Source organism: Muscardinus avellanarius (genome assembly GCF_963383645.1).
Source record: "Muscardinus avellanarius genome assembly, chromosome: 14".
Lineage (NCBI taxonomy): Eukaryota > Metazoa > Chordata > Mammalia > Rodentia > Gliridae > Muscardinus > Muscardinus avellanarius.
The window spans coordinates 68,797,336-68,811,075 of record NC_137800.1 but is presented as its reverse complement, the minus strand read 5'-3'; the positions used below and the strand labels follow the sequence as shown (position 1 = coordinate 68,811,075).

Sequence of the window (13,740 nt, the reverse complement as noted above, 5' to 3'; positions counted from 1 at the left end):
CCACTTGCTCTGGCTTAAGAGACCCTGTTTCCAAATAAAAATATAAAAATAGGTCTGGGAGTGTAGCCCGGAGGTAGAAGGGCTTCCAGGAACCCCAGTACCACCAAAATAAAGAATAAAAATAGGGCTGGAGGTGGAGCTCAGAAGTAGAATGCCCCTGGGTTCAATCACAGGTACTGCAAAAAAAAAAAAAAAAAAAAATCACTATGTGCTGGTTCTAGTAGGAATTCTTAGCAGATAACTGAGGAGGGAAACATCAGATTGTGGTATTTGTCTTAAGGTTTTAGTCGTTAAAAGTGACACTCTTATTAAAATGTGTGTGTGTGTGTGCACTGTGGAGACATCTGGGACACACACACACACACACACACACACCCACCCTCTGCTGGAAGCCAGAAGAACAGCGTGCAGAAGTCCCCCCAGGTGACCCCAATGAATCCCGCCTCCACCCGCAGCCTTGCCCCATTGTCAGGAGAGTTGAGCAATTAATTGCCTAGCAGGAATTGCCACTAAATATCATTACTCCATCTCCTAGGTGGTTATAAGAGGTATTTGTAAGGGTAAGCCCACTAGCTGGGATTTTTGACACAGGAATAAAAACCGTGGAGTCCAGTCTTCTTTTGTGAAGTTTCCGGATAAATGGCCAAGTGGGAGAATTTTGCAGGATTTGGCATCACTCAACAAAATGACTATTACTATTACTGGGAAAGGTGAGTGATTTTTTTTTCTCCTACTTTGAAAATGAAAACCAGTAGTGTTCTAACTAATATGGTACCTTTGGTAACTTACAGACTTGCTTTGAAAATAAGTTTTTAAACAGTTGGAACAGAAGTCACGCTTACTTGAAGCTGGAAGGAAGGGTGTTGTGAATGATTCCGGTGATGGCTGACTGTTATTCCTGCATTTTCCCTCTGTTAGGGAGAAGCCGGAGTTGCAGCCTGGCCAGTGTTACAGCTATAGCAACTGGTACGAGCAACCACGCAGCTCTCACCCTCCCGGCCACAGCTATGGCGGCGCTGTGGATGGGAACGGACTCCGCATTTATTCCGCACCCGAGATTCCTGAGCACCCTGCTGGAACTTCGGTTGTGCCTGAGGTAACCCTTGCTTGTTCATGTGTCCACTAACGTAAACATCTTCTTCTGTCTTTACACACCCATGTCTTCTCACTCAAACTCCACGGCCATGGCTCTGTTCCTTGTTTCAATACCAGAGAGTAAAGCTGATGACCTAACACAGCCTTATTGAGGAATAATTGATATTAACCCCCCCCAAAAAAACTTCTGCACCTCTTTAATGTGTACAGTTTGATGTATTTGGCCAACCTAAGAAAATTTGACTTGCAAATTTGACTCACTTTCTTCTGGAACCAAAATAATAGACTGATTTTTTGTCCTAAATCCTTGCTACTAAACTTTTTTTTTTTTTTTTTTTTTTTTTACCATGCTAGGGATCGGTCCCAGGGATTTGCTCATTCCAGGCAAATTATCTTCCAATGAGCTATATCCCTAGACCCTTAAATTTTAGATTATTATCACAAAAGACTTTTTACTCTTTAACATGTAAACTAGATTAGGAGGTAGTTTGGAGTTTTATTTGACTCTAGCAGAGGATGTGAACACACTTTAGAAAAGATATTTTAGTTCTTTGATTACTAAAGTAACATATTTCTAAACCATATTAAGATGAATCGGAGTAAGGGAGAACCTCCCATCCCCTCCCTCTTCCTCATTTCCTCCCCACCTGGAAGAAAGTGCCTATGGGATGGATCTGAGCCTTCTGTCTAGATATTTCCCCTGAGCTCTTGCTAAATCCATGTGGCTGGGCTTGGTCTTTGAGGAGCGAGGTGGAGTGCTTAGGTAAGAATGGTCTATATGATGCACATCGGCTTGTTCTTTGCTTGCTCCGGCTTGTAGGTTGAGAACTTTGTTGCTGTGGGTCTTCCTTGGCCTTGATCCTCCTTTCTCAGCCTTGTAAGCACTAGGATTATAGGCTTTAATGCACCAATAAAACTATAGTTGAAAAATGAGAGCTTTCTTTAAATATTCCCCATCTAGGGCCTGAGGATATACCCCAGTGGTAGAGCTTGTGCTTAGTATGCAGTTTAATCCCCAGCATCAAACAAACAAACAAAAAAAGCCCCTGTTAGTTGGGCTGTGTGGTTTTTTTTTTTTAAATCTCATCCGTTATCTGACATTTAAAATGTTTTCAGTACTTCAACAAACTTCCCTTTTCCTATCTTTAAACATTTGTCTGAATGATCTTATTTTGCCAAGAATACATTTGTTGGAAGTACAGGAGCTGGATTAAATGATATAACATTTAAAATTTTAAACAGCAGATTACTCATCCAAGAGGCTGCATGAATTTGCCTTTGTTATGATGGCAGGTGTGTTTGTTTCTCTGCGTTCTTCTGTGTGTGATTGGCCAATCTGATGGACAAGGAGGCATTGGCGTCCTACTGAGGGCAAATATCTTTCACAGAGCACCTTGCTGTCTTGTGTCCCATGACTCTTCTGCTGTCCTCTTTCTACTTTTTTATGCGGGGTGGTGTTCCTCTTGCTTGATCACGTAAGAGATTCACGTATTAGGGAAATCAGCACTCTGCCATCTGTGGGCTTTCTCTCCCTGTTTCGTTTTCTAGTTTTCTTATCTGTTATGAGTTGGCCTTTGCCTTAACCCAAAATTGAATTTAATATCTAGACTCTTGGTTTCCATATCTTACACTTACCTTGTAATTTTGGGCCCAAGTTTTCATTTTCAAATTTTTTAGTCTATTTTAGATGCCCCCTATCTTGCTAGATTTTTTTTTTCTTTTAACTCAGTTTGGGTTTTTTCTTTTTAGCAGATGTCCAATAGGGTATCACTTTTTTTTTTTTTTTTACAAAAACCATTGCTTGAAGTTTAACACTTACCTTCACATTCTTTCTTGCTCTTTTAGTTATTACCTTTATATCTTTAAACATAAAGGTATGGGTATGAGTACATGGTCAACTTTAGCAATTAAAGTATTTTTTAAATTTCTTTCCGATCATGAGAATATTTGAAAATGTTAACATCTGCTTTTCTCACCCTGCCAACCCTTCCCTCCGTTCTTGTAACCATTTTTCATTGGCACATTCTGGAACTTGTTTAGCTCATTCTGTAGTCGAATGATTGCTACAGTATGCATTTATTTCTTTAAGAATTACAAATATAGTCTCTCTGGTGGCTGCACTTACCACTGTGCCATTTGCCTGCCATCCTGGTAGGTATTTCCAGAAAAAATGCAGGTGGTATGACTCTATGGTAGGGTTTTCATTCACATGGATTCAATTCAGTCTTCTCTAATGAAGCGTGTCCCTGCGAGGTGCCATACCTTTATCCCTATTGCGCCAGGCCCTACCTTATAGCCCTTGGCTCCTAAGTGAAGGCGCCAGGCCCAAGCGCCCTCTCCTTTACATTTTGACATTCTGACTTCCCCAGGATTAGTGAGTCTTCAGAATGATTCTCAGATGTTTGGGGTCCATAGCACAACTTTTCTAAGCTACCTCCAACTCTTCATACACATGACTTTCTTTAAGGACAACCGTCAAGTGGCCCTGGGCACGGAGAATGCTCTGTCTCCACACAATTTCTACGTTCCCTACCTTGGCCTTTTTAGGATTCACTTTACCGGAGCACACATTGAGAAGGAGACAATGTGAGCTTATTTAGACATTGTATTACAGGAAAGAACTTTAAGGAGATTCAGGGAATCTTAGTCATTTCACAACAGAAAGGAAAAAAAAAAAACACGGATGGTATGATTACATTCAAGGTAACGATGTCATTTATTTATTTATTTATTTATTTATTTTTTGGTGGTCCTGGGGGTGAAGCCCAGAGGCTTTCTACCTCCGGGCTATACTCCCAGACCTTTTTTTTAAAATATTTTCTTTGGAAACAGGGTCTCACTAAGTTGCTGAGAGCCTCACTAAGTAGCTGAGGCTGGCTTTGAACCTGCGTGATACTCCTGTCTCAGCCTCCCGAGCGCGGTGATTACAAGCATGCGCCACCACGCCCAGCTCTGTCATTTATTTTTAAAACTAAAACAAATTTCAGAATGAAGGGGCTTACTTTCAGATAGGTTGAAGAGATAGTAAATCTTTAGCAGTAAATGTTATCTTGTTCTTATCAGCAAGAGAGGTTTAATTAAGTTCATTTAGTGTCAGGAGCCTATACATCCTTAAAAAGAAAAGTTCTCAGTAAGTACATAGAAAAGAGTTATGAAAATGTATGCTCCTGCCAGACATGGTGGCACACAGCTATGATCATAATACTTAGGAGGCTGAGACAGGAAGATCACAGGTGTGAGACCTCAGCAACTTAGTGAGACCCTGTTTCAAAATTTAAAAAAGCTGGGGATGTAGCTCAGAGATAGAATGCCACTGGGTTCAATCCTCAGTACCAAAGAAGTAGTAGTAATAATAACAACACAGCCGGGCGTGGTGGCGCACGCTCGTAATACCAACATTCGGGAGGCTGAGACTGGAGGATCGTGTTTTGCGGACAGCCTCAGCTACTTAGTGAGGCCCTCCACAACTTAGTGAGACCCTGTTTCAAAATAAAGAATAAAAATAGGGCAGGGGGTGTGGCTTGGAGGTCAAATGCCCCTGGGTTCTATCCCAGACCCACAAAAATAAATAAATAATAATAACAACAACAGTCTGCTGCTCTAGGTAAGCTAGCAAAGCCTGAGTTAACCAACCAAGATCTATTTTAGGAATGCTTCTAGAATTTACTTCTCTCAGGTCAGAGTGTGACTGATTGGTTTGCTGTTTTGTAGCTTCTGCTTGTCCTTGAACACCTAATATCCAGGTCCTTAACTGAGCCACGGGCTTGTGCCATGAGGAGAATGTCCTCATGGAGCTTGCAGATAGATCGTCTTCTGGAAAGGAAGCCAGAGCTCCTTGTGGGGAGATGGCCTCCAGGAATAGGATGTCTGGGTGCCAGGGCCTCTGGGTCTGGCTCCAGCGCCAGCCTAGGACACCTGTTACTTCCCAGAAGACTTAGCTAGACATGTTCCTCTTTTGTGACTTTTCTCCTTTACCCTTTTCACAACTCTAGTATTATATTATTTAAAGATTCTTCTAATCAAAATTCAAAATCAGCTGGGCGTGGTGGCACATGCTTGTAATCCCCGTGCTTGGGAGGCTGAGACAGGAGGATCGCATGGGTTCGAAGCCAGCCTCAGCTACATAGTGAGGCTCTCAGCAACTTAGTGAGACCCTGTTTTCAAATAAAATATAAAAAAGGTCTGGGAGTATAGCCCGGAGTTAGAAAACCTCTGGGTTCCACCCCCAGTACCACCAAAAAAAAAAAAAAAAAAAAAAAAAAATTCAAAATCAGTTTGCTCTGAAGGGAGCTTAGTGTTACAGATATTATTTCTGAGAGCTAGATTTTTATCAAGAAAGCATGTATTGACATTAAATCTTTATATAAAAAGGTTCCTTCTTAAGATACTGATTTTCTTTGCAGGAAACCACAGCTCCAGCTGAAAACCAAGATGAGGATCTATTAGAAGGTAACATACCACCTGTGTCACGGTGGCCGAAAACAAAACATACGTCCTCTTCTAGTTCCCTCATTCTCTCGACTTGCTAGAACTTAGATGTTACTGGGAAGTTCCAGAGTAGGTGGCTGACCCCATTCTCTCTAGTAATTTGTCCTGTTTTGGGAAACTGTTTCTGTAACATCTGCGTCAGCTGAATCACTTCTGAGGGGCTTCCTGAGGGACGAGGAAATGGGAACATTTCCAGACAATCAGCAGACATTATGAAGTTTTTAAGATATTTCCTCCGTTAGTTTAGGTTTTGAATTTTGCTTTGCTTTAGATGAGTCCCCTAAAGTTCCTCTCTAGGAACTTAATCCCCAAGGCAACAGTGTTGAGAGGTGGGTCTTGAGCGCGGTGCCCTAGTAAATGGATGGAGGCAGGTATGGTGGGAGTGGGTTCCTGAGAAGAGGAAGGAGCAGGGAAGCCCTTCCCAGCGCCCTTCCCTCGACCTTCCCTCTCGCCTTCCACCATGGGTGACACAGCAGGAATGCTCTTCCCAGAGGCAGCACCTCAATCTTGAACTGCCCAGCCTTCAGGAGGTGACTCAAATTTCCATTAGAAAAATGACCTAGTCTCTGAGCGGGGCGTGGTAGCTCATCCTTGTAATCACCGCACTTGGGAGGTGGAGAAAGAAGGATCCCGCAGGCCTCTCTGGTTTAAGAGACCCTGTTTCCAAATAAAAATATAAAATAGGTCTGGGAGTATAGCCTGGAGGTAGAAGGATTTCCAGGAACCCCAGTACCACCAAAAAAAAAAAAAAAAAAAAAAAAAAGAAGAAGAAGAAAAAAAAAAAAGAAAGAAAGAAAAGAAAGAAAAAGAAAAAAGAAAAAGACCTAGCTTCAAACAAAGAACTAAGACAGGGCTAATCATGCTTTTGGTTTTTGTTGCAAGGACAACCTTGGCTCTTGGCTGGTACTGAACTCGTGCTCTACCACTGAGCTACACCTCCAGCCTTGTTTCATTTAAGGGAGAAAGGCAGGAGGCACTGGCTGTGGTCAAGCTTCCTGGCTTCCTTCTGGGCTGCTGGTTCCTGGGGACCAGACAGGTGGCTCTGTCGTGACAGGCTGGTGGTGCTTCAAGTAATTCTTCATCTGTCCTAAGAAGAACAAAGGGTTTTGTTGTCTGAGAAGGATCCTGTTTCTGAATGTGTCTTATTTGAGGAAGTGAAGAAAATGTTCTGCTTTTAAGTAGTGGGAGAAAGAAATAAAGGAGACATTTTGGGGTTGGGGTGGGTAACGCGGATGGAAGCCAAAGGTGTTTTATCTCTGAGCTACACTCCATCCTTTTTAAATTAAATCAATTTTTTTTTGTTTTGCTAGGTGACTGAGAGTCTCACTACATTATCCAAGTACTAGTATTACAAACATGGGGTCTCTTTCTCTTGAGTGAGCTGCTGCCGGACAAACCCACTCGCAGACTTTGTGATCTCTATCAAAGAAGGGAGGGAGCTCGGTAGGGTGGCCCAGGACTGTAATCTCAGTACTTGGGAAGCTGAGACAGGAGGATCACTGGTTTGAGGCCAGCCTCAGCAATGCAACAAGACTAGCCAGACCTTGATTTAGAGTGGGGGAGGGCAGCCGGGGGTGTGGCTCAGAGGTAGAATGCTCCTGGGCCCAACCACAGGATCATACACACACAAAAAGAAGGGGGCATGCTGTTATCCTCTCTGTGGCCTAAAGACCAGCGCAAAATCTGGGCTTAAATGATTGATACTGGTGTTTAAAAGGAACCTTTACTTGCTGTCAGGCAGTTCTGGTTTTCAGTACTTGATTTACATTTGAAAGAAAGTCCCTTATCTCAGCAGCTGGGCAGGGGATTTATTAATTTTTGTTTGTTTATTTGGTACTGGGGATTGAACCCAGAGCCATTCTACCTCCAAGCTACAGCCCTAGCCTGATTTTAGCCTCTCTGAGTTGCCGAGACTGACTTTGAATCTGTGATCCTCCTGTCTCAGCCTCCCAAGTACTAGGATTACAAGCACTGGTTTAAAGCATGAGCTGCTCTTGGGGCCTCCATTGGCTGTGTACACAGTCAGTAGCAGGATGGAGGAAAAGCATGTCTTAACAGTGGGCTTTCGGGATCCAAAGTGCCAGGGAACAAATCCCACTTATCAACTCTTTCAGCCTGAACAGACTAGCGTTTCCCTTCAGCAATGTGGGGTCCATTCGTACCTCCTCCATTGTGTTAAGGATGTAGCAGCACCTGGCATATAATAGCCACCCAGCGATCAGCTGCCCGTGGACTTGGAGGAACACAGTCCAGTGGGGGGATAACACAAAACACAAAGGTGTTCACATGGAGAATGTAAACTCTCCCAGAAGCCAAATTACAGAGGAAAACCAGAAACAGCTGAAATTAATTTTTTTTTTCTTTTTTGCTGTACTGGGGATGGAACCCAGGGGAATTCTACCTCTGAGCTACACCCCCAGCACTGTTTTTTGGGTTTGTTTTGGTTTTTTTTTTGTTTAGTTTTGTTTTGTTTTTGCGGGTCTAGGGATGGAACCCAGGGGCATTCGACCTTCGAGCTATACCCTCTGCCCTATTTTTTTTTTTTTTTTTTTGTGGTACTGGGGTTCCTGAAAGCCCTTCTACCTCTGGGCTACACTCCCAGACCTATTTTTACATTTTTATTTGGAAACAGGGTCTCTTAAACCAGCGTGTGGCTGGCTGCGAACCTGCGTGATCCTCCAGTCTCTGCCTCCCAAGCACGGGGATTACAAGCATGCGCCACCACGCCCGGCCTCCTCTGCCCTATTTTTTATTCTTTATTTTGAAACCAGGTCTCACTGAGTTGCAGAGGGCCTCACTAAGAAGCTGAGGCTGTCCACGAACCACGATCCTCTGGTCTCAGCCTCCCAAATGCTGGGATTACAAGCATGTGCCACCATGCCCGGCTAGCCCTGTTTTTTATTCTTTATTTTGAAACAGGGTCTCACTAAGTTGCAGAGGGCCTCACTAAGTGGCTGAGGCTGTCTGTGAACCGCAATCCTCCGGTCTCAGCCTCCTGAATGCTGGGATTATAAGTGTGCGCCACCACACCCGGCTGAAATTAATTTTAATAATATTTCTTACTTAACCTGTCTGTCATGGGATGAGTGTTTGCATCCCCAACCCTAGTTCTTATGTTGACCCTAGCCCCCAGTGTGATAGCGTTGGGAGAGGGCTTTCTGGAGGAGTTGAGGATTAGAGGAACCCTTGAGGGTGGAGCCTGCTGAATGAGATTAGTGCTCTGGTAAGTTTCCTATGTCCTTATCTGTACTATTTTCCATTTTTTGTGGTAAAAATAAACATAACTATTGATTTTTTATTATTTGTATTTTTCTTTTTCAATAACAACCTACATATGCTATTTTACTTTTTTATTGTGAAAATACAGATAACATTAAATTTTTCATCTCAAACTTTTATGAGTGTATGTGTGTGCATGGTACCAGGGACATTCTACCTCTGAGCTACACCTCAGCCCTTTTTATTTTTTATTTATTTTTGCAGGTGGAACCCAGGGGCATTTGACCACCAAGCTACACCCCCTGCCCTATTTCTTATTCTTTATTTTGAAACAGAGTCTCACTAAGTTGAGGAGGGCCTACGTAGCTGAGGCTGTCTGCGAACCACGATCCTCCCGTCTCAGCCTCCCAAATGCTGGGATTACAAGTGTGCACCACCACGCCCGGCTATTTTTTATTTTGAAACAGGGTCTTGCTAAGTTGCTGAGGGTCTTATTATGTTGCTGAAGCTGGCCTTGAACCTGTAATCCTCTTGTCTCAGCCTACCAAGGTATTGGGACTGCAGGTATGTGCTACCAGGCCCAGTTTATCTCAACTTTTTAAAGTGTACAGTTCATTAGCATTGACTATATTCACAACATTGTGCGGCTATTGCTACCACCCATCTCCAGAACTCTTTTCATCCTGAAATGGAAATTCCATACCCATTAAGCAATAATTCTTCATTCTTTTTCCCCCAGCCCCTGGCAACCACCATTCTGCTTTGAGTGTGGTGTATATTTTATCCCTAACATCACATCTCCCGGCTAGCTACACTCACATGCTCAGTAGTCACCTGTGGTTAGTGGCCATTATATTTGGTGGAGAAGGAGTTCAGGAAATAACACCCCTAAATATGCCACTTTGGTATGCTGATTACTTCAAACCAGGGGTTCTTGGGGAAGAGCAAACGCAGGGAAAAGCTTTCTCTAAACTTCCTTTATCTTCCTGGAGATAGATCCTCCAAGAGGAACTCAACTATCATGAATCCCCTCCCCAGGAATCACTGCATCACAGGAACGGAGACTAAGAGTGATCACATGCCCAGACAGACCTTGCCACACTGTCACCTGCTCTGAGGCCCATTCATCCTGCCCAGGAATTAATTCTTTTCTCTCCCCTGCGTTGCCTACATTCTTTACCCTCTCCCTGAGAAGACAGGCTGGATAAACTTCTACATCTCACCAAGTTTCCAAGATTCACTTTTCTTTTATGAGGTGGCCTCATGCATGTGATAAGTTTGTATGCTTTTTTTTCCCTATTAAACCTGCATACCTAGACTCAATTTTCAAACTCTAATTGAATTGAAGGGATTTTTTTTCTTTTTCTCTCTTCTCTCTCTCTTCTCTTCTCTTCTCTTCTCTTCTCTTCTCTCTCTCTCTCTCTCTCTCTCTCTCTCTCTCTCTCTCTCTCTCTCTGTACTGTGGATGGAACCCAGGGGCATTCTACCTACAAGCTACACCCCTATCCCTATTTTTTATTCTTTATTTTGAAACAGGGTCTTACTGAGTTGCAAAGGGCCTCACTAAGTAGCTGAGGCTGTCTGCAAACTGTGATCCTCCTGTCTCAGCCTTCCAAATGCTGGGATCACAAGTGTGCGCCACCACCTCCAGCAGAAGGAAATTTTTCATTCCTCCACAACAGCATAGTTCTAGAAGGCCCACAGGCTTAGGGAAGATGTGTCAATAGTTTACCTTTTATTGACTTGTGTTAGAGCCATGACCAACATCCCTGGAAAGGCCTGGATCACATAATCTGGTGTTCATAGCTGAGCACACTGTTTTTTTGGCCACTGTTTATTGGAGAGGGTGCACACACTTACATATTACACACTGACATTTCCCTTTCCCTCCCTAACTGTGAAGAAAAGGAGCCTGGAGTATGCCATTAAGTAAAAAACTATCAGAAAGTTTGGGGATACAAACAAATATGTAACGTGGCTAGAAGCTTTCAAAGCAAAGATAGCTCAAAGGGGATAAGAAACTCTGAAGACCAGCAGTGATCTGACAATCTCGGTTCTAACATGATTGATACAGAGGTTGCTGCATTAGTGGGCTAGGACTTCTGAATAAAACATCACAGGTGGGATGGCTTAACCAGCAAAAGATTATTTTCTCACAGCTCTAGAAATGGGAAATTCAAGATCCTGGTTCTGTCCAACTTGGTTTCTGGTGAGGCCCTCTTCCTGGCTTATAGATGACAGCCCCCTCCGTGTGTCCTCAAGTGACTGCTTCTTTGTGCATTCACGAGAAGAGAGGGAGCAAGCTCTCTGGTGTCTTTTCATATAAAGGCACTAATCTTATCAGACTGACATCTGACCCTAATGATCTCATCTAACACAAGTTTACCTCTCCCCAAGTTCTCACCTTCAAACTCTTTTACACTGAGGGTTAAGGCTTCAATATGTGAGCTTTAGGGGCACAGCATTCAGTCCCTAACAGGCCTGCAAATTAATAATATGAATCCATGAGAACAAGGGAGCAGAGTATAGTCCTGAGTACATTTAGGCTTGAAAAGCCACACAGGAAAACAATAAATTTACATATAAATTTAAATATATATAAAATATATAATATTTTGTAGCACTGGAAGTTGGGCCCAGAGACATTGTACCTCTGAGCTAAACCCCCAGCTTGATTTTATTTCTTATTTGGAAACAGGGTCTCACTAAGTTGCGGAGGGCCTTACTAAGTTGTTGAGGCTGGCTTCAAACCTGCAATCCTCTTGTTTCAGTCTCCCAAGTTCGAGCATGTGTCATCATGTCCGGCTCTAAATTATATATTTAAAACATAACATTGATCCAGGCATGGTGGCGCATGCTTATAATCCCCGCACTTGGGAGGCTGAGACAGGAGGATCGCGCAGGTTCGAAGCCAGCCTCAGCTACTTAGTGAGGCTCTCAGCAACTTAGTGAGACCCTGTTTCCAAATAAAATATAAAAATATGTCTGGGAGTATAGCCCGGAGGTAGAAAGCCCCTGGGTTCCACCCCCAGTACCATAAAACACACACACACACACACACACACACACACAACATAACAACATTGAGTCAGAAGTGGTGGTGCACGCTTGTACTTAGGAGGCTGAGACAGGAAGATCACAGGTTTGAGGTCAGCCTCAGCTACTTAGGCCCTCTGCAACTTAGTGAGAACTTGTTTCAAAGTAAAGAATAAAATATAGGGCTGGGAATGTGGCTGGGAGGTAGAATGTCCCTGGGTTCAGTCCCAGTACCCACCCCCCCAAAAAAAAGGCCTATAGACTTGTGGAAATCTGACAACTTGGACTAAAAACCCAGGCTGAATGCTTTCATGATAACAGCATACCGCCCTCTTTAGAATTTATTCACTTAGCTCAATCAATGAACTAAACAGATAAAATATGTTTTCTCAAAGCTCCATTTTAGAATCTCTGGTCTTGGTTCAGTTTGGCAACATATCTACCCAGGTGCTCATTCCAGAAACTTGGAACTTAACCTTGACTTTCTCTTTCCCTTTTTCCCCTAAATGGAATTTATCTCTGACATATTCCTTGAATCTCTATTTTTCTTCCTCGACCATTTCCATGTTGGTTGAGTTTGATATTATTAGTTTTATAATTTACATTTCTATTTTCAAGTTTTACAGAAGAAAACTCACAAAATTTAAAAAATTAACCTTCAATGTCTGTAATTCTTTCTGCTAATGATGTGTATAGACTTTTAATTTCTAGCCATTTCCAATACGTGTTCTGTAAAACTGTTTTTCTCCTATTTGTGTTGGCCTTTGTAGATCCAAATCTTCATTTGAATATTGAGGAATTAAACAAGGAATTTATGTTGAAGAGTGAAGAACTCTACGACTCTCTCATGAATTGTCACTGGCAGCCCCTGGATACAGTTCACGCTAACATCCCAGATGAGACCCCCAAGTGAAGCAAGGTGATCAGTAAGCTACCCAACTATTAGATAAATTGCATCTTGTTTTGTTTCTGGAGAAAAAGAATCTTCCAAGAATGTACTAGATTTTTTTTCTGTAAATACAACCTTCTGGGACTTGATGATTGATCTGATGGAATATAAAGTAAATAACTGTCACCAGCACATCCTTTCCTGGAAGCGTGTTACTTTCCTTGCCCAAAGAGCTCACGTGACGTCACGGTAGCATGATATGTAGCATGGTAGCTATAAGACACTGAAAAATAGGTTTAATCCAAGATGGGCTTAAACACAAGTAACTGTGGCCTTAACTATTCTGTTTTTCCGACTTCCTGTAACTTTAAACTCCTATGGAGAAAAACTGTATCCACATAGGATGCAAGGTTTCTTGCAGCCTGTCTAGAAAATGTTGATGAGAACTAGATGTCCAGTCTCCATTGATCCTCAGGAGCATTTAAGAAAGCTGGGTGTGACGGTGGAAGAGAGTGGAGACTCACTTTTTTCAAGTGAAAAGAAACATTCCTAAGCATGGGGAAAGTTCACCTTATTCAGAAAGGCCTGTTAATTTCTAAAATGGAGGAAATGGATTTTTATAAGAGCCAGTTCTGAAACTTGACTTTGTTCCTTATACATTTTATTTTATCTTGAAGATGAGAGTTGTATCCTGTTTATTGTTTTGCTTTGGATAGGTACTTAAGAGATTGCCCTGTGACTAACCTGCCTGAATCGAATGCCAGAAGGTGTATGCTTAGAGGGAGAGTTGTCAGACCATGGGCAAGGGAATTTGACATCCCTCTTCTCTGAAGGTGCTTAACAGATGCTCACCCCACCCCCAAACATGACAGGCAGTTCCCCTTTCTCCACACCTAGGCAAGGCACCACGTTGTTGTCTGAGAATAAGTTCAATCTAGTTGAAAACAAAGAAAATTACATATATTTGAGACAAAGTAGGACTACAGTCCAGGAAATCAGATTCAAGAGGTCTT

At 42.6% G+C, this 13,740-nt stretch overlaps 1 protein-coding gene across 1 annotated transcript; it reads left to right on the top strand.

Annotated features, from left to right (window-relative positions):
* Nucleotides 1–639: 639 nt before the first annotated feature.
* Nucleotides 640–12,751, top strand: LOC308273182 (uncharacterized protein C6orf52; the record flags this gene model as incomplete). Its single annotated transcript, XM_080710272.1, has 4 exons — nucleotides 640–710; nucleotides 919–1,096; nucleotides 5,499–5,544; nucleotides 12,609–12,751. 4 exons carry the CDS (start codon nucleotides 640–642, stop codon nucleotides 12,749–12,751), a joined length of 438 nt encoding a protein of 145 aa, XP_080566398.1.
* Between the last annotated feature and the right edge of the window lie 989 nt (nucleotides 12,752–13,740).